The sequence below is a fragment of the Talpa occidentalis genome, unplaced genomic scaffold (assembly GCF_014898055.3).
Source record: "Talpa occidentalis isolate TD23 unplaced genomic scaffold, MPIMG_talOcc4v2.1 talOcc4.13, whole genome shotgun sequence".
Classification (NCBI taxonomy): Eukaryota; Metazoa; Chordata; class Mammalia; order Eulipotyphla; family Talpidae; genus Talpa; species Talpa occidentalis.
Window position 1 is genome coordinate 73,092,131 of NW_023601322.1, and position 25,888 is coordinate 73,118,018.

The 25,888-nt window shown below is 41.5% G+C and overlaps 2 protein-coding genes across 5 annotated transcripts in view; both read left to right on the top strand.

The window, feature by feature from the left end:
• Positions 1-7,246, top strand: part of VDAC1 (voltage dependent anion channel 1) — a 102,580-nt gene extending 95,334 nt beyond the window's left edge. For all 4 annotated transcript variants that reach the window (XM_054694399.1, XM_037509331.2, XM_037509330.1 and 1 more), the window contains exons 7-9: positions 2,078-2,228; positions 4,214-4,271; positions 6,283-7,246. In XM_054694399.1, the coding sequence (XP_054550374.1) occupies positions 2,078-2,228; positions 4,214-4,271; positions 6,283-6,374 (301 nt within the window). In that variant the 3' untranslated portion in view covers positions 6,375-7,246. The remainder of the gene's footprint in view (positions 1-2,077; positions 2,229-4,213; positions 4,272-6,282) is intronic.
• A 3,076-nt stretch (positions 7,247-10,322) lies between these two features.
• CUNH5orf15 (chromosome unknown C5orf15 homolog) lies at positions 10,323-25,008 on the top strand. Its single transcript, XM_037509332.2, has 3 exons — positions 10,323-10,494; positions 20,917-21,449; positions 23,537-25,008. The coding sequence occupies exons 1-3, from the start codon at positions 10,356-10,358 to the stop codon at positions 23,666-23,668; spliced, it is 804 nt and encodes a 267-aa protein (XP_037365229.1). The 5' UTR covers positions 10,323-10,355; the 3' UTR covers positions 23,669-25,008.
• The last annotated feature ends 880 nt before the right edge of the window (positions 25,009-25,888 follow it).

Below are 25,888 nucleotides of genomic sequence, written 5' to 3' on the forward strand. Positions count from 1 at the left end.
GTCACAGGGAAACTAGCAGCTGATGGTTCAGTGGTTCTGGGGGAGGTGAGATGGGGTGTGTGCATTGGCGTGACTCTAGGGATTTTGGGGTGGGGAACTGTTCAGTATCCTGATTGTGGTGGTGGTCACACAAATCTTTATGTATTAAAATTCAGAGAAATGTACACCAACAAAGACCAAAAAAGGAATGTCAATTCAAAAAAGATACCACAAAAAGTCGAAACAAAGATATCACAAGCAAAGAAGTGTTTTGTTTTGTTTTTATTAGAATTCTGACTGAAATGGGAAATGCTTCCTTGCTGTGGAATTGGGAATTTATAGCAATTCTAGGAAGAATGATAGCTTTTAGCTGATTTCCCCACATACCTGAGCTTCAACACTTTTAATAAGTAACAAGTGGACGTGGTTTATTTTTGGAACTGGCCTGGAAACAGCTGACACAAGTAATCTGGGTTGCCCTGGAGCTTGCAGAGCCCCAGATATGTGGCAGACATTCTTTGTGCTTCTTGTAGATGAGTTTGTACAATGAGTACCCTCTGTTATGGTTTTGAGAGTTCAGTGCAAGAAGCCAGTGTTGCTGGTTTTAGAACCTACTAAAAAATCTGAAATTGAAAAAACACATCTCAGCCCAAGGAAACTTCCCCACTTGAGTGTTATACAAAAATATTATTATTTTTATTTTTTAAAGATTGGTTTATTTATGCATACAAGAGCTGGAGTGGAGTATAGGCCAGAGGTGTGTGTGTGTGGGGGTGTGTGTGTGTGAGAGGATTCACCAGAGACAAAGTGGGGAACAGAACAAGCAGATTGACTGAAATACACTGCTGAGGGGAGCAGCGGGCGAGTCAGGAGAGGTCTGCTATGCCATGTGGGTTGCTCCCTGGCTGGCTGTGGGATCGAACTTGTGCTGCAGTGGCTGTGGATAGCTTCGTAGGCTGTGTCTTAACCCCTTGCGCCACCAGGGAGGCCCAAAAATATTATTTTTGATAAGCTATTTTATAGCATGTTTGGATTTTCTGAAGAAGACAGGATTCCCTGTGAATCAGGCAGTGCCTGGACTCTCCTGCATTCTCTGAAAGCACAATCTCTCTTGGGCTGAATTTTAAGGAAAACTTAAGAATTTAGAAGGTAGTTATGTGCATCTACTTTAAGAGAGTGTGTTGGTGAAGAGTAGAGTTTGCAATGAACAGTAACAATTTGTTCTTTCAGGTTAGTAAGTCCTAAACTCTGTGCTGGACAGCAAAGCCCATGGCTCTCCCTTCACTGTTTCCAGTGCTACTGCCCCTGGGAACAGGAAAAATCTGACATTGTTAGTTTATGGTAAAAATATTAGGGAGGAGTTCCCGGAGACCGGAATTAATAACAAGGTGTGTTTGGAAGAGGGAAAGGAGTTTGGCTGGCTGGTTTTCGAAAGATAGAAACATTTTGTAATGTAGCAGGCAGCTCCTTTTCAACACCTACTAGGATGCCAGGTGCCAAAGCCTGGAGCAGCAGTATACACAGGCGGTGGAACCTGTCCCAGTTGTAGGTGATTTTGTAATCACGCCTTTTCCTAGGCTCTGGGTCACTTCAACTCTGCCCTCCCCCCAACCCTCCAAGGTGACTGTGGGAAGTGCTAAGGGACCTGCCTTCTGAGGAACTGGAGTGGCCCAGCCTTTCTTACCATCTGACTGTTTTCTTACTTACTTCCCCTCTGTTACCATTTTTATGATAGAAGCATTTATAAAAACAGTAACATTACCAACAGAACTAAGAAATCTCTCAGAATCCCCATGTCTTAGCTACTGTTTCTATTTTAAAGACTGTGTTGGAAGTGAATTCAGGTTTCACACAGCCTGAGCAGTTGCCTGGGCTGCCTCCAGGTGTCCCTCTGATGGGGGGAGAAGAGTCTTTTTCTTCCTCTGCCCCGTGGCCTCTTCTCACCAGTCCACCAGTCTGCCCATAATTTGCTGCTTTTTTGGTGATCAGTTCGGCCCCTTTTGATAGCATCTATGTCCTCTGTGACCTGTGGGCAACTCTGCCCAGCTCCAGTCCACCTTCCAGAGCCAGGTGGCAACTGTGTTGTGCTTGTTTGCAGAAATGATGGGACAGAGTTTGGTGGCTCCATTTACCAGAAGGTGAACAAGAAGTTGGAGACTGCCGTTAATCTTGCCTGGACAGCAGGCAACAGCAACACTCGCTTCGGAATAGCAGCCAAATATCAGATTGACCCTGATGCCTGCTTCTCGGTAGGTACCTGTGGAATTGTGCGTCTCCAGGCTCCACCTGACCCTTAGGTTGGACTCCTGGATTGCTGGAGTTGTGTGCTTTGACTAGACATTTTCTCACCATGGAAAGTTAGAAATAAGTAAATGATAGCAGTAACATGGATAGCAAGTACTGTGTGGAGTCCGTTATATGTGGATTATTGTATTTAATCCTTACACAACTCATTTGTATAGGTTCTTTTTAAAAAATCATTCCATTTCTGTTTTCACAAAAGAGGAATTGGGAGATTAGGGGTATTGCATTACATGCCCAAGAGCACATGACTGGTAAGTTCTGGGGCCTGGATTTGACCCAGACTGGCTTGCTGTGGTGCCTCCTCCAGCCAGTTCCGGTTTCATGCTGCAGACTGTAAAAAAGGCTATCTTTTTTACTGATACTGAAACTGAATCCTCAGTTTTTAAATATTTTCTCTTTCATTTTTCATTTGCTTGTCCAACTCCAGTATTACTACTAAAAATCTGACCGACAGTGGACAGTTAGTATCTTATCCTGAAGACCCTTGCTCATTGACCCTTGGACTGCCGCATAGTTTGGCCCTCACTCCTGCAAAGCTCACCCCTGTTGTCACATGGCCCTGCTGGCTGTACCCCTTTAGGGGTGTTATGAGAAACCCTCATGCTGCAGAACGGCTCCTGGAATGGTTTGTGTAATTTACAGATAGCCCGCTTTTAGTCTCTGGAAATGGAACCAAATTTGGCTTCTGCAACATTAGGTGCTTAAAAACAAAGGAAAGGGGGTCCTCATTATTTGGATGGCAGAAGGAAGAGGAACAGCTTAATGGGACACTGACTGCCAGGAGGCCTGCCTTGCCCATGCTGTGCTCTTTCTTTTGGGTGATGTCAGGTCTGAAACATACTTGAACAGGAAACACATACGTAGGCAGCCCTGCTTTTGCCAGGCCTCCCTGTTTTCATGGCTGGGGCGCCCTCTGCTCTGACACCTCCTAATTTGAACAGAAAGGGGCCAGGGAGAGGCCCACATTTCCCTACAACTCAGGACAAAGAATGAGGGCAAAATTATTATTGACTCAGCAGCTTGATTGAACTTAATCATTGATCAGCATTCACTAAGTGCTGATTCTGGAGTGATTGCTAGGTCATTCATTCTGCTCCAATGTACATTTAAATCAGACCTGTCAGTACTAAACCTTCTTCATGCTTTTTGCTTCTCTTCAACATGAAGAAAAAATTCTAATGGTATTCTGTCTTTTAAAAAAGCCTCAAAACCCTATCTCACATTTGCTCTGTCTCCCACATCCCAACAAATAGATCTTTTTTTTTTGTTTCATTTTATATATTTGTTACATCATTTTTCATTTTCGTACAATGTATGCATTTTCATCTCGGTTGTAGTCCCTATGAAATTCCCACCACCCATTCACCTGTGAACTATCATTGTGGTCCCTTGTGCTCTTCCCACCCTTGGTTTGATCCTACTCCCTTCTTCCCATCTCAGAGTGTCTCTGGTTTATAGTTGTCTGTTGATTTTTATTTTTACTTTATTATAATTAGTTTTTTTCCCTGATCCCTTATTTGGGTCCTCTACATTCCTTCTCCAACGAATAGATCTTAAAGGAATCTTCCAATTAAGAAAACATTTTATCTCTCTGGTCACATATGAAAGTGTCCTCACCTAATGAGTATAGGTGGGGTTGGGCATTTGTACCTTCAAAGGCAACTACTCTGTAAAGAGTAACTTCATTGAAAATTGTGTTGATATAAAAACATAGGCATTTAAAAATGGACCGACTCTGAGTTTCCCTTCTAAGACCTAGTTCCCAAATTAGATATATTTCACATTGAATTGAATGAATCCCATAAATTAGGTGGTCATGAAGAAAGAGAAGTTGATTGTGAAATCCAGAGTTGGTTGATTTAAAAAGCTTTTGTTTTGGGGATGAAGCATGAAGTAGTTAACCTTTTCACTTTGTCTTTTCCTTGACTAGGCTAAAGTGAACAACTCCAGCCTGATAGGTTTAGGATACACTCAGACCCTAAAGCCAGGTATGTGTTGGATGTGTGTGAAATTAGTTCTTTGCTTAACAAAAATGGTGCTGCTGGTTTGCTGCTTTATGATTTGTTATAAAATACCTGTGTGGTACATTGTAAATGTGTTTTATGATTAAATATTTGTCAAGGAGTATAGAGTCATTATAAAACATTGGAGAATTTTTTTTAAAGATTTATTGTAAAATTTTTTTGTAGAAGAACTGGGGTGTAGGTTAGAGGTTCAGGGGGTGAGAGAATTCAGAGATAGAGTGGAGAGAAGACAGGCAGATTTACTGAAGTATATGCTGAGGGTAGCAGTGGGTGAGACAGGCGAGGTTTGCTGCGCCATGTGTGTTAGTTCCTTCGCTGGGGATCGAATTCAGGTCATAGAGGTGACAGTGCTGAGACTTACCTCCTTTTTTTTTTTTTTTTTTTTTTTTTAATGCTACATTCCTAGGCTTCACCTGTTGGTTCTGATTTATTTGGTTTTAGATGAAGAATCAACTTTTTTTTTAAAAAAAGATATTTATTTATGTATACAAGAACTGGGGTACAGGCCAGAGGTGCAGGGGGTGAGAGGACTTACCAGAGACAGAGTGGGGAACAGAACAGGCAGACTGACTGAAATACACTGCTGAGGGAGCAGCGGGTGAGACAGAAGAGGTCTGCTGTACCATGTGGGTAGCTCCCTGCCCGGGGATTGAACTCGTGCTGCAGTGGCTATGGATAGCTTCATAGTGCTGTGCTTAACCCCTTGCGCTACCAGGGAGGCCCAAGAATTAACTCCTATGCCACCAGGGAGACCCTAAAACATTGGAGAATATTTTAAAAATTTGGAGAATAAGAGGAGCAGTATGTAGGAGAAAAAGGGGCTGAAGTTAACACATATTACCTTGTTTTCCCATTTTTTTTTTTAATGTGAGCTGTCAAAAGTAAAACCAATGAATCACTGAAGTATTCATAGTTAGTAAAAGTTTATGGTGCACACACCAAAAGGCAATTTGAGTACTAATTTGAGTACTACAATTTGAGTACAATTTGAGTACTATGCTAACCAAAACATGGACTGAGGCTCGGGGGAATACTGTTATAGAGCAACTTACATAGTGAGAAGGCAGTAACTTTTTTCTTTGCAGTGAATGGTGTTAATATTAAAATTTTCAGAAATGATAGAGGTTGGTTAGTGGTTACCTCCTATCAATTTTGGAAATCAATTTTTGTCATGATTTCCAGAGTCATAAGCAAGAAATGACCCAGGTCAAGTTAGTTTTGCAAAATGAGCTAAATTAAGCTTTGCTTGTCTAACTGAAACTGGATTTGTCAGCTCAGGGAATTTTCAAGGTTGGTTGCCATTTGTTTTTGATTTTAATAATACATAATGCATGATACTTATTTCCAGCAGGTTCTCAAAACTAGCCCATAAATCATCCTGTTGTAAAAAGACAAATAGGAGAATTGTTGTCCTCTGCACAGTTGGCCAGGCCAGTGCATGGTGTGTTAGCAACAGGGTGTAATGCCACCATGGGGGTATTTTGTTTGAGTTGGACCTTCGAACCCAGGAAAGCTAAGATTATATGATGTCAGAATCAAGCTAATATAAAGAATATGTTAGTTGTGCATGTGTGTGTAGGTGGTGCATGTGTATGCACACTGTGAATATAAGCCTCCAGAATCTGACTCTTGGTTGGGATGAGCTATTCCCAAAGAAAAGCTTACTGTGTGATCCCATGGGGCAGACTCATTATGGGGCTGGGGGTGGGTGAGAGAGACGGAAGCAGGGTCCCTAAAGTGGATCTGATAGGCTGTGGAATAAGAATTATTTTCTAATCTCACTCTAGGCTGCCTGTTAGTCAGATGGTGTTAAGTAACAGGGATTAAAGGGCCATGTGGTTTTGCTCCTGCTGATCCCACTGGTTGGGACAGCCTTTGGACTGTGGTTTTGCCATTATGTTTCAGAGTTCCTCCACATGTTAACCTTTCTTCTCCATCCCTTCTCCTTTGCTCTCATGGATTTGTTCTCTTGCAGGTATCAAACTGACACTGTCAGCTCTGCTGGATGGCAAGAATGTCAACGCGGGTGGCCACAAGCTTGGTCTAGGACTGGAATTTCAAGCATAAGTGAATACTGTACAATCATTTAATTTTAATCTATTTTGCAGCATAGCTACCTTCAGAATTTAGTGTACCTTTTAATGTTGTATGTCTGGGATGCAAGTATTGCTAATATTATGTTAGACATCCAGGTTAAAGATGATTCAGCTTTAAGGTGTTACCCTTTCAGAGGTACAGAAGAAACCCAATTCCAAAAAAAGGTCCTTTCAGCTGTAGCCTTGGGGGGATTTGGCAGCCCCTCTAAAGATGTCAGGTTTCTTTTTTATCTACAAATGGCTGCAAGTGGAAACTGATAATTTGTAGGCACTTTGTAAATTCGTATTAAGTAAATGAATGAAATTGTGATTTCCTGAGAATTAAACCTTGTTTTCCTACCCTTGTTGAAGAGTGGCTCACTGATGGTGTGGACACACTCATCTGAAAGGGACATTTTTAGACAGATCTTCATGACCTGTTTCCACCCCAGTCCATCACCTCTTTTACACCAAAAGTAGTCTGCAGGGCGTGGTAGGAGTTTCTTTTGTGCCATTTTGGGGTGGAAAAGGTGGATGTGATGAAGCCAATGATTCAGGACTTACTTCCCTCTCACATTGTGATTTTTGCCCTTGCACCAGAGTATGAAATAGCTTTGAAGTGCTTCAGCTGCGAGATGGGAAGAGTCTCTGTGACTGTAATCACATGGTGACAACACTCGAATCTAAATTGGACTTCTGTTGTATTCTCGCCACTCAGTTTATTTTTTAGCAGTTTAATGGGTACATTTTAGAGTCTTCCATTTTGTGTGGAATTAGATCCTCCCCTTCAAATGCTGTAATTAACATCACTTAAAATAAAACTTGAATAAAATACTGAAACCTCATCCTTCTGATATTTTTATTCGTATAATTGCAAATAGCAGGAATTGTCTTTTGGCTGCTTGCTCTGTGTGTGTTATTTTTAGTTTCTGTTGCAGCATAACAAATTACCATAAACTTGGTAGTTCAAGAACAACACTCATTTCTTTCACAGATTTGTAGGTCAAAAGTCCAAGAACAGCATGGCTGGGCTCTCTAAGGGCCTACCAATCTGTAATTAATATTTCAGCTAGTTATGGGGATTACACCTGAGGGGAGAAATCAAATATTGTACAAAGATGAACAATGATGTAAGAAAATAAAAACGAACAACAGATTTCAGCTAGCCTGGCCTCTTTTGGTCTAATATGGTGGCAGCAGAGTTCAGTTCCTTTCTGGTGTAGGATTCTGGTCCCCCTTTTTTTTTTTTTTAAGATTTATTTATTTATGGGCCTCCCCTGGTGGTGCAGCAGTTGAGCGCTGAGCTGCAAAGCTGCCCGCAGCCTCTGCAGAGCCGGTTCAATCTCCGGCCGCTGGCGAGGGTCCCACATGGCGCGACAGACCTCTCCAGGCTCGCCTGCTGCTCCCTTCAGCAGTGTATTTCATCACTCTGCCTGTTCTGTTCCCTGCTCTGGCTCTGGTGAATCCTCTCACCCTCCCGTGCTTCTGACTGTACCCAGTGCTTGTATAAATAAATAAATAAATCTTAAAAAAAAAAAAAGATTTATTTATTTATATAAGAACAGGGTACAGGCCAGATTGGCGGGAGGGTGAGAGAACTCATCAGAGACAGAGTGGGGAACAGAACAGGCAGACTGATGAAATACACTGCTGAGGGGAGCAGCGGGCGAGACAGGAGAGGTCTGCCGCGGCAGGTGGGACCCTGATTGGCCTGCCGGGATCGAACCAGCACTTCAGAGACTGCGGACAGCTTCACAGTGCGGCGCTCAACTGCCTGAGCCACCAGGGGAGGCCCAGGTCCCTGTTTTCTTGCTGGCCACAAGCTAGGGACCACTCTCAGCAAATATAGCCCACCTACTCTTCTTGACATGTAGTTCCTTCCATCTCCAAAGCCAGGAACAGAAAACTCCTGTTCTGTCAACCCCCTCTGGCCTCAAATCTCTGGGAAGACCCCCAACCCTTTTGATGACTTACCTGATTAAGTCAGGCCCACAGAGGATAATCTCCCATTCTTAGAGGTGACTGTGCCATACAGCAATGTAATCACAAGAGTGATATCCTGTCTTAGTCATAGTTCCCTCCCACACTCAAGAGCAATGGTCATATAAAGCCCGGCGTCATTGGGAGTCATTTTAGAAATCTGCCTTATTTATATATTTAGTAACTTGATTGTGAACATTTCACATATTTACAAAGGAGGATAGTAACAAATCCTATGTATTCATTATCCATCTTCAATAAATATGAGTTTTTTCTGTTTAAGGATATATATATTGTTTTGTATATATCTATTTTTGAGTATGGCAGATTCCTTTTTTTCTATGTTTGACACTGACCATTGCAAACAGGTATCAGATTTACTTTTTGCATTTTGTGTAACTGATCTCTTCAAACCACTGGCCTCAGTGTTTGTCAATGTTTATGAGTATAGTATTTGTCATGTTGCCTTTGTTAAGTTTATAAGGACCTTCAGTTACTTCAAAGTGAACTTTATTGAATTTGTCCAGAGATTAAGGCAGGTTATGGTTCTTGGGTACATCCAGTCAGATATCAGTTATAATATGAAACTATTATGAAATTTACAAAGGACTGCTTGACAATAAGGGAATATTTTCTTCCCCGCTTACAATGAAGTATCTGTCTGTTGTATGGAGCATGTCAGAATATTGTGCCAAATTCCTTCAGTTCAAGATAACTCACTAGTAAGTGTTGAAACAATAGTATGGTGACCAAAGGAACGAATGGACAGACACCCAGGTTGAAGGTGTGCTTGTAGAATAAAAGCCCTTTTAACTCTTAAGTCTCTCAAGAAGAAATTAGAATCGAGGGGCTTATTCATTAAGCTCCAGGGGAGCATGGGAAGACTGTACCGTTGCTACCCTTGAAGGTTTGCAATAAGGGCACCATTCAGTCTGTCTGGGCTTGTGGTGGGCTTAGAGAAGTGAGCAGATGAATGACCTCTTGGTTTTCTTAACACAGAGTTTGTGTGTTTCTGAGCTGTCATTGGAGCCAGATAAATAAGGGAAACCAGATTCAGGAAAACACAGGCCCTTCTCTTTTCAGAGAGGTAGCTCAGCTGTCGGGCATAACAACAATCCTCTGAGAATCATGGAGACCAGAGTGCTGAAGCAGTGGGTGCATAAATATCTTGCTTCATGCCACACTCACTTTCCTGCACATAAATCAAGTGGCTGTGGAGGTTTTATTAAGGAAACATTCACAGAACATACAGACGAAAGCACTGTGCCAGGGCCATCAGGGAACTTCCTGAAAATTTTGAAATTTGAATTTGGGGGTTTTTTAAGTTACAAAATTTTAAAAAGTAACAGAAACTTATAGGAAATGTGGAAGCTGTTTGTATCCCTACTTCATAGTCTCCTTCTATGCTTTTCCTTAATAATAACTATCGTTTTATAGTGTATATTTTACACTGTAGACACACACACACACACACACACACACCCCTTCTCTCCCCCCAAAAGGCAGGCATTCGTTTTGTTCCCAGCTTCTGAAAAACGGAAGGATGCTAAATATTTGTGGGGATAATAAATGATTATAGGACCGGATTACAAAATTACTTAGAATTCTACCCAGATAACAGTCTTTTAACATTTATTTCCTTCGCCTTTGGAAGGAGGAGGGGATTACTTTCGACTTCCACTGCAATCAGCCTACTACACAGATGGATCTTGCTTTTAAAAATGTCTGAAGTACTTTTATTTGCTGCAGAGCAGTCCATCCCGAGGGGGGCCGAGAGTGGCGCCTCTGACACAGTTCGCACCCACAGTCGCGATTAGGTGGCCCCCGCCCCTGCTCCTCCCACTGCTCCTCCCACTTGTTAGCGTCTCTGGAGCCCGGGTCCAGGCTGTAACGTCATCACGCTGGGACGTAGCGGCTTAGAGCCTTGATGCTGTACGCAGTGCCTGACGTCATGACGTAAAATCTAGCGACTGCGCAGGCGGCGGAGTCCGTTATGGCCGCTGCGGTCCTGAGGAGGATGAGGGGAGCCGAGCAAGCCAAGCTGCCTCCCGGGCGGGGCATCCAGACACCTGGAGGGGTGGCACGGCCGCTGGTCCTGGCTCTCCTGCTGGCGGCCGCCGCCATGTCCAGCGGTAAAGGGGGTGCGGGGCAGGGCGGGCGCGGCGGGGAGACAGGCCAGGCCGGGGAAGGGGCGCGTTGGAGCGGCGGGCGCGGGCGGCGTTGTCTCGGTGGGGCGGCGTCTCTGGGCCCCACGGGGGGAGAGTCGGCTGCCCGAGGGGCCTCGGGGAGGGGGCGTCGCCTACACGCCCGAGAAGTGGAATTGAGGGGTGCCGGGACCCAGGAAGCGGGGCGCAGGCTGTAGATGGGCGGGGAGGGAGGAGTGGTGGTGTCGGGAATAGTGAAGACTCGGTTACCACAGGGAATGGCGACAGCGGGGGCTCCGGAATCCCTTGAGTTGGCAAATTCGGAGACTCTGGAAGAGGAGGCGGAGGGGACGAGTGCGGAGGTGACCGAGCTTGGGCGCCTAGAGAGGGGCTCGGTGGGGTGGGGCGCCCAGGACCCTCGCGGGGCCAAGGAAGGATGGGGGCTTGGTCACGGGTGAGCACCAATATGGGCGGGGGCGGCGGCCGGCGGGCGCTGGTGGGGTGTCGGGGAGCGAAGGGGACGGGGAAGGAGCGCCCTTGGGCAGCGGTGCCGCCCCGAGGGCTGGCAGTTTCCGGGCTTTGGCACGGAGCCAGAATAACGGGCCTTTGACTCCTCGGGTGCAGGTGAGGGGAGAGGACTTTGGGGACAAGGAGGTTCTTTGTAATCGGGGTTCCCTTGCCCTGCGTCCCGGGTTAAGCACCCGCAACTCTGCTTCATTTTAGTGGATCTGTAGGATTTGATTAAGAATTTTTCTTGGAAATGTTACTTTGTGCAGCAAGATACTGAAGACTTAAAATTTGTAAACCAAACCCTGAGATTTAGGGGTGGGCTGGGAAGGGGGGAACCCACAAGCACGAACTGAAACATTGAAGTTCTTCCTCAGCGGTTCCTTTTTTATTTCAAGTCCAGATGCAATCCTGGTTTCTCTCTCTAAATGTTCTTTCGCTTGCTGTCAAGTGCCGCTACCGTGCTGCGGTCACTTACTCATCTGAGGTTTTCCCAGCAGCACTGAGGGCAGCGCAAGTGCCCACGGGCCCTCCCTCCCAGAAGTGGTGGACATCCCGTGGGAGAAGGGCTGCTGTCCTTTACCCCGGGGCCCTTCCATCACCAGGAAAACGAAATGAGGAGTCCATGGTTGATGCAGGTGTTCCAGTTACTCAAATACTTGAGTAGCCTGATTGTTCTGGCCATTTAATCATCCAAGGGGAAAACCAGATTTTTAAGCATTTATATTTCCTTCTGGAATGCTTGAGATTTGGTTTGGGGCAAATATTTCTGGTCACTGTGGTTTCAGAAATAAATTTTCCCTTAAGAGGTGGTGGAAAATTTTGTCATGGAGGCAGATGTGAGAGGGTGTGTGGAGTCCTCTTGTCTCTTTTTTATTTGCTAGAGCCCAGTTACTCTTCTATATAGCTCCGACTATTAAGTGTTTATATACATCAATTTTAAGTGTTGTAAGTTCAGGTAATACTCTACTGAAGAGAACTAAATGGAAACATACATGCTTTTCATAGGGAAGTAGCTCTATTGCAGTACATTGTAGCATTTCTCAAACTTGGGGGTACATCCAAGTGTTTTTTTGTAAATGTGCCTTATAGAGTGAATTAAAAAATAACTACCCTTGTAATAAGAAAATTAAAGTGTGGCTAGAATGTGTTGAGTTTTGAACTTCAATTAAGGATAGAAATTCTGCTTCTACTTGGAGCTGGTTATTGGCATTACGACAACTAGTAGGGTGACTTTGGCAATATCCTTTGACGAATGAGTGGGGTTTTGTCTGGCTCAGAGCTATGGAGTAGCAACTTTTTGGGGTGTGCAGTAGATGCAAAGATGCAACTTGGGGAAGTGGTGTGGGATTTATGGTAAGAATTGGATCAAGAGCATATTCAATGAATATTTATTGAATGCTTGCCTTCTGTTAATTAGGCAGTGGGAATACAGCAGTTAGGTGGATAATGAGATGATGAGAGGTAAAGGGGACCAGATTAAGTCGGATCTTGGAGGCTATTGTAAAGACCTTGGCACTTGCTTTCTAAGAGAAAAGCAGAGCTCTTGGAGGGTTTTAAACAGAGGACTAACATCTAACTTAAGGTTTTGCAGAATGGTTCTGGCTGCTGTGTGAGTGGACAGTAGGGGGAAGCAGGTAGAACATTAGGTGTTCTAGTAATCAGCTGGGCTGATGGTGACTTGGTCTAGTTAGTAGCAGTGGAGGAGTGACAAGTCTTCATATTCTGCATATATTTTGAAGGTACGAAAGCAGATTGGATATGGGGTGTTAAGAAAATGATGAGTTTATGGTTTTTATTTGAGTAACTAGAAAAATGGAGTTGCTATTAACTGAGAGGGAGACCGTGGATAGAGCCAGTCTTTTTTTTTGCCCCCCTCTTTGGGGTGGGGAGTTAAAAATGGATTTCTTTGAACATTTTATTTTGAAATAATTATAGAGTCAGTGCAGTTGTAAGACATAATACAAAGATCTTGTGTACCCTTCACTCAGTTTCCCCTGATGGTAACATCTTGCAAGACTGTAGTACAGTTTCACAATGTCAGAACACTGACATTGATGCCCGCAAGATGCACGCAGAGCATTTTCATCACGCAGAGCATTTTCATCACTGACAGGTCCTTTCCAGTTGCCCTTTTAAAGCCACCGCCTTCTATTCCTGCCTCTTCTTAGAATCCTGGCAAACAACAGTCTATTCTTTTTATATCTACAATTTTGTTATTTTGAGGATATGATATAAATGGAATCGTATGGTATATAACTTTTTGGGATTGACTTTTTCCCCCTAGCATATTTCTCTGGAGATTCATGTGTCAGTAGTGTGCTCCTTTTTATTGCTGGGTAATATTCTGTGGACTGTGCCTACTATGCTTTGCTTAACCATTCATCCACTGAAGGACATCTGGGTTGTTTCCAGTTTTTGGCTATTATTAAAAAAGCTGTTATAAGCATTCTTGTATAGATTTTTGTGTGACTATACATTTTCATTTTTCTGGGGTAGATGCCCAGAAGTGCAGTTGCTGGGTCATACGGTAGTTGCATATTTTGTTTTTTAAGAAACTGCCAGATTGTTCTCAGGCGTGGCTATCCTGTTAACATTATCGCCAGCAATGAGTGCTCTCATTTCTCTGCACCCCTGCTGACGTATGGTTCCATCGTTTTTTTTTTTCATTTTAACTTCTGATAGGGCAGTGATATTTCATTGTAGTTTTAATTTGCGTTTCTGTAATGGTTAATATCTTTTCATGTGCTTATTTACCACCTGTATATTCTTTGTTGTATTCTCTTCATGTCTTTTCCCCGTAGTCTAATCAGATTGTTTTAATTTTTACTTTTGAAATTTCAGAGTTCTTTATGTATTCTAGGTACAGAGCTCACAAATACTCCTCCCACTTTGTAGTTTATTTTTACATTCTCACAGGAGGGTCTTTCACAGACTAAAAGTTTTTACTTTTGATGAAATCCAGTTTATGAAGTTTTCCTTTTATGCATTGTTTTTGGTGTCAGGTCTAAGAATATGTTTCTAACCTAGATTGTAAAGAATTTTCTTTTATGTATTTTAGTCCAAAAATTTTACCATTTACCATTTTGCATTTAAACATGTGACCCAACTTTAATTTATGATTAAGGTAAGAGACTTAGGTTGAAGTCTGTTTAGCTTGTTAATATGGCAGATTATGTTGATTGATTTTTGAATATTGCAGTAGTCTTGCATTCCTGGAACCCTCACTGTTCATGGACTATTATTATTTTTATTTATTACTGATTTTTATTTGCTAATATTTTGTTAAAGATTTTTGCATCTGTTCATTTTTGTATCCAATTTCTTTTTCTATGTGTCTTTGGTTTTATTATCAGTATAATATTTGCTTCATAAAACAAATATTGAGAAACATTCCCTTCTATTCTTCTGTTCTCTAGAAGATATTGTGTAGAGTTGTTAGTTTTTTAAACATTTGGTAGAATTCACAAGTGAAACCATCTGAGATTGGAGATTTATATATGTATTTATATTCTATATTGTGTAATATTTATTACAATATACATGATACTATATACATGTAATATTATAGACAATATATATTTTAATATATATGTTTTTAGTTTTAAAATTATTTCATTAATAGTTCTTGAACTATTCAGATGTATTTTATATTGGATGGGTTGTGGTAGTTTGTATTTTTTTTTTTTAAAGATTTATTTATTTATACAAGCACTGGGTATAGTCAGAAGCGTGGGAGGGTGAGAGAATTCACCTAGCCAGAGCGGGGAGCAGAGCAGGCAGAAGGACTGAAGTACACTGCTGAGGAGAGCAGCGGGCGGCAGGAGAGGTCTGCGCGCCATGTGGGACCCTCCTCCAGTGGCTGGGGAGCAGCCAGGGATCGAACTGATGCTGCAGAGGCTGCGCGCAGCTTCGCAGCCCAGCGCTCAACCGCTGCGCCACCGGGAAGGCCCGGTAGTTTGTACTTTTAAGATCCTGGTCTATTTAAACTTCCTCTTTTAGTTGACTTTTTATGACACTGCTCTGGTAGAGCTGGGGAGTTGCTGCACGTTACTGCCAGATAGAGGTAGAAGAGTGGGGTCTCCATGTGCTATCTGTTGACACCCCACAGATGGTAGTCTTGGTACTTCTGGGCAGAGCTGGGAGTTCTGGTTCCCCTCATGGCCTGCACTGACACAGTGGTGGGTGACCTTGTTGCTGAGTGATGGCTTAAGTCTTGCCTTTCCACTAGGCCTCCTCTGACGCCATCTCATTGGCAAGAGGCAGGAACACCTTTGTTAACAAGCTCAAGAGGGTGGAAGATGAGCCTCCTCAGTTGGTCTTTGCTGGTGTAGACATGAGAGGAACCAATTTTTCATTGGGATTTGCCTGGATTAGAGCAGTCATTGTCTAAAAGTTTCCTTTCATGCTAGGTTGCCTCTCTCCTGAGCTTTTGGCAGAGAGAACAGGCTTTTTGGGGTACATTTTTTGTCTGTACCCTTTGGTGTATCTGGGTTGCTGCCTTCACTTCCAAATCTGAAATTCTTGAAGAGAAAAAAAACTGGTAAATTATCCCCTTGGTTTGCCTGGTCTGTGGGTATCTACCTACTCTGCCTTATTCTCTCCTCCTTTTAGTCAATGTCATTTTATATATACAGTGCAGGATTTTAGCTGTTCTCAGTGGGAGGAATAGGGAAAAATGTCTGTTTCATCTTCCTGTAAGGTAAAGTCAGAATTCATTTTGAACTTATTAATTTGAATGTCAGTCATCTAAAAAGATATCAGGTAGGCAGTTCAATTTAGGAATCAAGAGTTCTGGTAGTTCTTGGAAATTTTCTTCTTTTTTTTTAATTTTTCTTTTTATATATATTTTTATATCATTGTTCATTTCTTTTTTCTAAAGATTTATTTATTTATTTATACAAGCACTGGGTACAGTCAGAAGCAGGGGAGGGTGAGAAAATTCACCAGAGCCAGAGCGGGGAGCAGACAAGGCAGACTGATGAAGCACACTGCTGAGGGGAGCAGCGGGAGGCAGGAGAGGTCTGTCGCGCCACGTGGGACCCTCGCCTGGTGGCCGGGGATCGAACTGGCGCTCCAGAGGCTGCAGGCAGCTTCGCAACCCAGTGCTCAACTGCTGCGCCACTGGGGAGGGCCTTTTTTTTTTTTTTTTTTTTTAAGATTTATTTATTTTTATACAAGAGCCGGGTACAGGCCAGAGGCGTGGGAGGGTGAGAGGATTCACCAGAGACAGAGCTGGGAGCAGAACTGGCAGAAGGACGGAAATACACTGCTGAGGGGAGCAGCAGGCCAGACAGGAGAGGTCTGCAGGGCCATGTGGGTTTCTCCCTGGCTGGCTGGGAATCGAACCCTTGCCGCAGCGGCTGTGGACAGCCTCACAGCACTGCGCTGAACCCACTGCACCACTGGGGAGGCCCAGAAATTCTCTTCTGATGGTTTCATTTTTTTTCTCAGTTAAGAAGTGATATCAGGGCCTCCCTGGTGGCGCAGCGGCTTGAGCACTGCACTGTGAAGCTGTCTGCAGCCTTTGCAGTGCAGGTTCAATCCCAGCCGGCTGACGAGAATCCCACATGGCGCAACAGACCTCTCCTGTCTCGCCCGCTGCTCCCCTCAGCAATGTGTTTCGCCAGTCTGTCTGTTCTGCTCCCCGCTCTGTTTCTGGTGAATCGTCTCACCCCCTGAACCTCTGGCCTGTACCCTGCTCTTGTATAAAAATAAATAATTCTTTAAAAAGAAAGTTTCTTTTTTTTAAAAAAGAAGTGGTATCAGTTGCAAATGAAGATAACAGAGGTGTTGGAAATTTGAGGACAAAGGAAAAGTGAGTGGTCTCCTAAGGGAGCAGCGAGAATGTGAATGGACTCGGAAAATACAATATGATTGCCAACAGCATTACATGTGCACTTGGATTTTTGACATTGAGTTTAAAATGAAATGAAAACAGTGACATGGTTGTGTACTTATTTTCAGCCATGTTCAGCTATTTGGTACAGATTGGGATTAGTCAGAGAGTTTGATATAACTCAGGATGTCACTTTGTCAAATACATGGGTCAGAATGATCTAGGGGAAGGGAATTAGAGGTGTATATAAGAGAGGGCTAATTACTGACCAAAGTTGATAAAGTGGGAAGGATGTGTATCAGGCAAAGGTAGCTATAAGGGACTGAAAAGGCAGTAGGATCAGAGAATTGAAGGTCTCGATGGGTTCAAAATACCAGGGAATGAATTACTGACAGAAGAAGGATGTGAGGCCATGTCAGTGAATGGGATGCATGAAATTGAGGTTATGGACGAGTTGTGATAATAGGTAATGACCTTTGGGTAAGAGGTTAAGGTATGGGGGAGGGTTGACTCATGAGAAGAGATAAGCTCTAGGATTTTGAGATTAAAACAGGAGTGCTTGTTTAGAGTGAATTCTTGAGCCAGAAGCTAAATATTTGGGAATTATGGACCGTGACCCAGGAGTTGATGGATGAAGGTTAGTTGATGACAGGTGATGACAGGAGAATCATGGAAGAGGAATGGAGAAATGGTGTGGAAGAGGCTCTTCCTTACCCAAAGGAGAGGAGCCCCTCGCATTATCCTCCCTCCCCATCTCCAGACTCAGACTCCTCAGTGCAAGGATGTGGGGTGGGGGGGAAAGAGTTATTAATTAAAAGGATGTGAGTAAGTGGGTCCTTAAGGGAGAACTAGGTTTCTGTTATAACAAAGTGAAGGGTGAAAGAAGGGGTTTGCTGATGACTGAATTCTAGAGTGCACAGAGTTTGAGTTTCTGCATATGGAGAGGGATGGGACATGGGGGCAAATTATAGCCATTTTCTGTAAAGATAATAAAATTAATCCCAAAAGTCAGGCATAGAAAAATAATATTTTCAAAAAGTAAAGTTAGGCTAGTTGACTCCAAGTTATTTTAAAATTTAAAATTAATTTTCCCACACTTTGGCAAGAACATGAAATATAGAAATAGAATTTTTAAACTTCTGAATCATAACTAAGTTGAGGTGATAAATATAAAAATTCTTTTAGTGGCTTTCTGAATAATGTACTCAATTGTAGGCCCTGTTTATTTCAGTGAAAAATGTCAAGGAACAAACTATTGAAAATGTTTTAAGAGAGTTTTACTAATTTAATAAAATTACTAATTTACAGTATTTTTATAATAGATTCTATTAGCTGTTTTTCCCTACACGGAATAGATGTCGGCTGTAACATACAAATTAGAGTATGTTCACAAAAAGAGTTGTCTGGCAGGTTGCTGATTTGTGTGCATGTTTGTGAGAGCCTAGGAATGATACCGTTTAATTTTATTCCTATAAAATATTTTACTTTAATTTGACAGACTTTATGAGTATTTTTGGATCTCAGCTTTTTTTTTTTTAAAGTATAATGTGTTCTTGAAATTCTTCAACAGATATTATATTAGTTTATAAAGCATTGTCTTCCAGTCATTTAGAAATGCTCTCTACAGCTCGCTTATAGCTTCTTTTGAATTTGGTCATTGCATTGCGAGTATTTGGGTTCAAATTTCATACCAAGTAGTAGACCTACTTTCCCTGGGATTAGCTGCCTATCTTTCTATTCTGGGGATGGGGTAGAATTTGGGCAAGAATTAGTGAAGTCCAACCTCTTAGTTAAATGAAAACACAGGGGGTGGGCAGGAGCTATTGTGAATTAAAACCAGATCCCTCTTTTTTTTTTTTTTCTGGTGACAGGCTATGTAATGCAGTAGGTCTTTTATATTACTTAAGTTGCTGCCATCTGGCAAGAAATTGTTATCTGATGAGTAGTTTTTAAAAAAAATTAATCTTGGGGCTATATTTTTCTCTCCATATATTCACATGTTCCACTCACCTACCACTATGCCTCCCGTACCCATACCCCAACTACATCCTTCCCCATCCCCTTTTCCCTCCCCACTGTTATATTCTGGTAACCATTATATTCTTTCACTGAGTTCAAGTATATTCCTACCATATTTTGCCTGTATGTTTTTTCTTTTTTTCCCCCCACAGATGAGTGAGACCACCCAATGTCTTTCATTCTTTGACTTAGTTCATTTAACATAATCTCTTTGAAGCCTGTCCATTTTGTTCCAAATGCCACTACTTCATCTTTTTTCACAGCTGTGTAGTAGTCCATTGAATATATAGTCCACAAATTTTTTTTTTTTTTAAGATTTCTTTATTCATGCATACAAGAACTGGAGTACAAGCCAGATGTGCAGGAGGGTGAGAGAATTCACCAGACACAGAGTGGGGAACAGAACAGGCCAACTGACTGAAATACACTGCTGAAGGGAGCAGCGGGAGAGACAGGAGAGGTCTGCCACGCCATGTGGGTATCTCCGCGGCCAGCCGGGATTGAACCCGCGCTGCAGAGTCTGTGGACAGCTTCATAGTGCTGCGCTCAACCGCCTGTACCACCATTTCTTTATCTGTTTGTCTGTTGTAGGGTACTTAGATTGGTTCCATGACTTGGTAATTATGGATAGTGCTGCTGTGCACATTAGTGTAGATAAATCTTTTTGTCTTAGAGTTTTCATATTATTTGGATAAATACCTAATAGACATATTGCCGGATCATATGGAATTTCCATTTTTTTTTTAAGATTAATTTTTTTTTTATATGATAGCTGGGGTACAGGCCAGAGGCACGGGAGGGTGAGAGGATTCACCAGAGACAGATTGGGGAGCAGCATAGGCATACTGACTGAAATACACTGCTAAGGGAAGCAGCGGGCGGCAGGAGAGGTCTGCATGCCATGTGGGACCCTCGCTGGCGGCCGGGGATTGAACCCATGCTGCAGAGGCTGCAGCCAGCTTCGCAGCCCAGCACTCAACCACTGCGCCACCGGGGAGCCCCCATTTTTATTTTCTTAAGAAATTTCCATATCAGCTAAGCTATGGAAACAACCCAGATGCCCAAAAATAGATGACTGGAACAAGAAGATATGGTACATATACACCATGGAATATTACTCAGCAATCAAAAAAGATAAACTCATGTAATTTACAGCAACATGGATGGAGCTGGAAGGGATCATGCTCAGTGAAATAAGCCAGAAAGAAGAAGAAAAATAGGGGAATGTCTCACTCATAGCAGGAATTTAGAAAACCTAAATAAGGGACCAGGAAAAACCTAATTATAATAAAGTAAAAATCAAATTCAACAAGCAACTATAAGCCAGAGACACTTTACGGGGGTGTGGGGAGTGGGGGAGAGGAGGGGGGAGGAAGTAGCATCAAAACAAGAGGGGGTGGGAATTGTATGGGGACTATAACCAGATGAAAATGCATACATTGTGCAAAAGTGAAAAATGATGTAAAAAAATATATGAAATTAAATAATAATAAATAATTTTAAAAAATTTCCATATCGTTTCTCAAAGGGGTTACACCACCTTGTATTCCCAAAGGGGTTAGGTGGTAATTCCTTTTTCACAGTGGATGGTAGTTCCTTTTTCACCACATCCTAACCAACATTTGTTGATTTCATTCTTTTTTATAGGCCAATTTTACAGGGGTGAAGTTATATCTCAATGTGGTTTTGATTTGCATTTCCCTTATAATAAGTGATGTTGAACACCTTTTCATGTGACTAAGCCATTTGAATGTCTTCTTTAAAAAGTGTCTCTTTAGGTCCTTTGCCCATTTTTTGACTGATTTTTTGTTGTTGTTTTATTGAATAAGAACTCAGTAAATTTTGGAGATTAGCCCCTTGAATAATTAACTAAGAAGAAGTGTAACTTATCATTGGCTACTAAAACTTATTAACTGATTTTCAAGATAGAATTGCAGGAATTTAGCAAAGAGAAATGCTAGTGAAAAATTTAGATGACTATGCTCCTAGATTGGAGGAGAGAAAATTGGATATTCAGTTTAATGTTCTTTGTTCATTTATTTTAGCTTCAGCACAGACTAATTCACTGAACCAAACTATACTCAAGACAAATGTTTCTGCTGCAAACACAAATGCTTTAACATTTGAAAACCAAACCAAATCATCTATTTCCCAAATCAGTACCACTCTCCCTCCCACAACTAGTACAGAGAAAATTGGAGGGACATCTGTGGCCCCTCATCCCTCGCCTACTACTTCTCTGGCCCAAGAAGAAGCTGGCAACAATGAAGATCCAAGCATAGAGGAGGAAGATCCTTTCATGCTGAATAGTTCTCCGTCCACTTCCAAAGGCACTGTGGACAATGGCGATTATGAAGAACCTTCAGAATATGACTGGTCCACCAGCTCCACCAGGGACGATAAATTCCCTGAGGCCTTGGAAGAAAACAGGCATTACATGGGAAGTGAACAGTCAATGAGATCTTTTAAGACCCCATCTTCAAATGTAGAAGAGGAAGACAGCCATTTCTTTTTTCATCTTATTATTTTTGCGTTTTGTATTGCTATTGTTTACATTACATATCACAACAAAAGGAAGGTAAGTGAGGTTTTTTAACACCTCTAGTTGTTCTTTATTATCTCAGTCATTTTTATTAATGCTTTATAAACCTGTGGTGTATTTGAACAAATTACAGACAGAATGCTTTATTACATGTGCTTCTAAAAAGATAAATTATCTTTTAATGAATAAACCACAGCCCAGAGATTTTTTTTTTTTTGAAGGTTTTATATCTTAATTTAGCATTGCTGCTTAGTGGGATTACTTGTAGAGAAATGTGAAGGTAATTTAATACAATTAATTTATTAAACATTGAACTTAATGACCTTTTTAGTAACTTTCTTTTCAGGTTGTAAAAATATTACGTGTTTATTTTAGGGAATTCAGATAACACAGAAAAACATAGGAAAGAAAATTTAAGCTACTACCCAAAGCTGAGCATTATTAACATTTTGATATATTTCTGGCCTATAAATATGTATATATTCAGACATAGGTGCATGTTGTAATTATTAAATGAATGAATTTTATATCTTGCTGTTAACCTAAAATCTGGTATTTTTCAAGATCATTAAGGTCTTTTTCTTTTTTTAAAAAAATATTTATTTATTTATACAAGCACTGGGTACAGTCAGAAGTGCGGGAGGGTGAGAGAGTTCACCAGAGCCAGAGCAGGGAACAGAACAGGCAGACTGATGAAGTACACTGCTGAGGGGAGCAGCTGGCCTGGCAGGAGAGGCCTGCGCGCCATGTGGGACCCTTGCCGGCGGCCGGGGTTCGAACCCGCGTTGCAGAGGCTGCAGGCAGCTTCGCAGCCCAGCGCTCAACCACTGTGCCACCAGGGGAGCCCCAAGATCATTAATAGTCTTTAACAACATAATTTAATAACCACATAATTATTTAGCAATTTTCCTATGAGATGATTTGGATGGTTTCTAATGTTTGGTTGGAAAGAATATTGTGACGAACATTTCGGTATTAGATGGGCTTATTAGGTTATTTGAGGCAAAGGGGCATAGACCCCTGGTCAGACAATGTTGTGTAAGGAGCAACTCTGCTGTTTAGTCCTGGAGCTGGATAATCAAATCTTTCAAATACTTCATAGGAAAGCAAAGGCAGAGTGTGCCTTTTAGTGCTTACTGGGCAGGAAATCTCTGCTCTTGAGTCTATGATCACTTGCTTTGTGATGCCTGGCCTTGCCCTGCCCTTTGGGGCCTTGGTAGTCTCACCTGAAAATAACAAAATTTGAACCATATGATTTCAAAATCCTCCCCACCTTTGAGAATCATTGGTTTTAATGCCTTGTTTGTGCTTTCAGTTATTTGTGGTTTAGTAGTCTGTCACTACTTGTAAATATCTGTGGGTGAACAAAGTTTTAAGTGCCAGTGATATTGCATCCTGGTGTTTAGTGTTGAGCCATCTCTGTTATAAACTCTTTTTTTTTTTTTTTTTTTTTTTTTACAAAGTTTTATTTTTTTTTTTTTTTTTTTTTTTTTTAAGTATTTTTTTTTTTAATAGAGGCATGTTTTTATTTATTTATTTATTTGTTTGTTTCTTTTGTTTTATACATGCACTGGGTACAGTCAGAAATGCGGGAGGGTGAGAGAATTCACCAGAACCAGAGCAGGGAGCAGAGCAGGCAGAAGGACCGAGGTACACTGCTGAGGGGAGCAGCGGGCGGCAGGAGAGGTCTGCACGCCATGTGGGACCCTCCTCCGGTGGCCGGGAGCAGCCGGGGATCGAACTGGCGCCGCAGAGGCCACGGGCAGCTTCGCAACCCAGCGCTCAACCGCTGCGCCACCGGGGAGGCCCTCTGTTATAAACTCTTAAGGGGAAGGTACTTGGTAAACAGGTAGGTTCCCGGGCTCCACTCAGTCTACTAATTCATCTCTGAGGGCAGAGCCCAGAAATCAGTCTTTAACAGGCACTCCTATGTGTACATAAAATTTAAAAAGCATTGTTTAGTCTTGTTTACAGGATGGAAAATGAAATAGTCCTTTTGTTGTTGATATTTTATTTTTTTTGTATTTGGGAACCTAGGTGAGAGAGATTTAATTGTTATAAAAACTTTTAGCATACCCCCCATGTTCTCACTTGCATAGCTAACTAACTTTGTTTTATTCTAGATTTTCCTTCTGGCCCAAAGCAGGAAATGGCGTGATGGCCTTTGTTCCAAAACAGTGGAATATCATCGTCTAGACCAGAATGTTAATGAGGCAATGCCTTCTCTGAAGATTACCAATGATTATATTTTTTAAAGCACTGTGATTTGAGTTTGCTTATTATGTGATTTTATTTGCTTGACTTTTTTATATGATACCATATAGATGTTTGTCATAGGCAATTGGTACTTACATGAGAGGTGGATCTCTCTTTATTTTGCCTTGGTGCTTTGGAAATTCAATGTCATGAACAAGATATAATTTTTTTACCTATACTTTTAAATTCAGTCAGGTTTCCAAAATGTGGAGTTAAGCATTATCTGTTAGTTCTGATTGTTTTCTACTGTACTTTTGTTGGAAGTACTAGCAATGCTATTTTTAAAACATCCCAAACTTGTAACTAAATTCTAACTTATCTGGCCCCGCTGTCTCAGATTCTCTTTCTGCCATCCAAATACTGTTTCTTAAGCACACATTTGTTTGTGCTTCTAAACTATAAGCTGTAAGGATGTCTGTAATAATGCTTTACATATAAGTAAAATTTTTTCAGGAAAATTGATTTTGATATTTTTGGATAATTTAAACATAATATAATGATATTGCTCAATTTGACTACAATTTTAGGTAACACATTAATAAATGTGTCTAGAAATTCTGACAATAGGGAATCTGCATTTGCAGTGGACATAGTTAAACTGTTAGAAATGCCAGTGGTAGAAAGATATCCTTTTTTGGTATAAATTACTGAATTAGATTTAGAGGTAGAAATTGTGGTAAAATATTAAATTCAATTGCTTTTAGTTCACAGTTGATTATAGCATGGGTTCTTCCAAACTTAAAAACAAAGGGCAGAATTTAAAATTATACTGGGTGTGTTCACTTTATTATTTTATAGTAAGTTTGAATAAATCTTAGGGTACATTATCACTTAAATAATACTCTATCTAGATCGTGCAAGTTAAAATTATACCTAAATGAAGTTTGTATACAGAAAGGATCTGTGTGTACACTGTCCCCCCTTGTGCTTGTTTTATTTTTTAATTTTTTTAACAGCAACTGGAAATTATTTACTGTATTTTATGTTAGTCTCTATTTTTTAAGAATTGATGTAAATATGTAATTTGAACCATGGTTGACTTACAAATGTCACTGCAACTTTTTAGAAAACGTGACCCCTAATATATGTTAAGGGCCCACCTACAAAGCTTAGGTGAGCCAGTGGGCATGTGGTTTGTGTAGACATGGAAGAAGCAGGCTAGTCCGTTTCTCTCGGGTGGGCACTTTGCTGCCCTAACAAGGAAGGGAAGCACATGGAAATGCATCGGAACTGTTTTATTGCAGTAATTTTTTTCATATCTGAAATTGTATTATTTAATATTTTGAATAAGATTTTAAAAAATAAATGGTAAAGATATAAATCCATGATTTTATGTGTGTTTTGTTTTATTGACGGTATAGGTTCCTTCATTTAGATCGTGACAGGGATAATGCTATGTCTGGAAACACGCTCAACTGGCAAACTTAGTTTAGTTCCTCGTAGCAGTAGGTCTCTACCTCTCTGAATCCCATTTTATATCTGTAAATCCTAGTTTAGGTCCTATTTAGGCTTGGTGCTGAAGTTTATTGGAAACTCTGGCAAAGTAGAATTGCAAAGGAAAATACAGAGGCTAAATCAATGTGCAATTTCTAGCATCCTGGCCTCCTTGCTCTCTCCCTGTTGAAGACTCTTCCAACTAGACAGATCTAGGTTCTTGGGCACCTCTTGAAGTTACAGGGTAGGGGTGGAGCAGGGTTTAATGTGTGGAAGTACACTCTAACTTGTCCACATTTTACCATTTTCACAGCATTGCATTCAAAGCAAAGCACGTGGTTTTTCATTTGGGCTGTGCTGTGAGCTGGAGACTACAGTAGGTCAAGACAGCTTTGTTTTGATGGTGCTCACTGTCAGGCAGTGAAGAAAAACAGTCCCAGATGCGAGTTAGAATGCTGAAAACTGGATTTCACTTTAGTTTCTTCACAGAAAAGGTAAGTTAGACTTAGTTCAATGGCCTCTACCACTTCCTGAGGGCTCACTCTCCTGTGAGAGCACAGTAGTCCAGTGAGGTAGTTGCTAGTAGTATTCCCTGTTCACAGATGACAAAACAGAAGCTGAGAGAGTTAAGCGTCTTGGTCAAGGTCACATAGCTGACAAGAGAGAGCTGGGAATTGAATTCAAGGTCTGACTCCAGACTCCTGCTCCACCTCACTAGCTGCCTGTTAAAAAAAACAAGGCCGGTCCAGAAAGGTAAGAACAATTACCCAAAGCTGCTCTCGCTG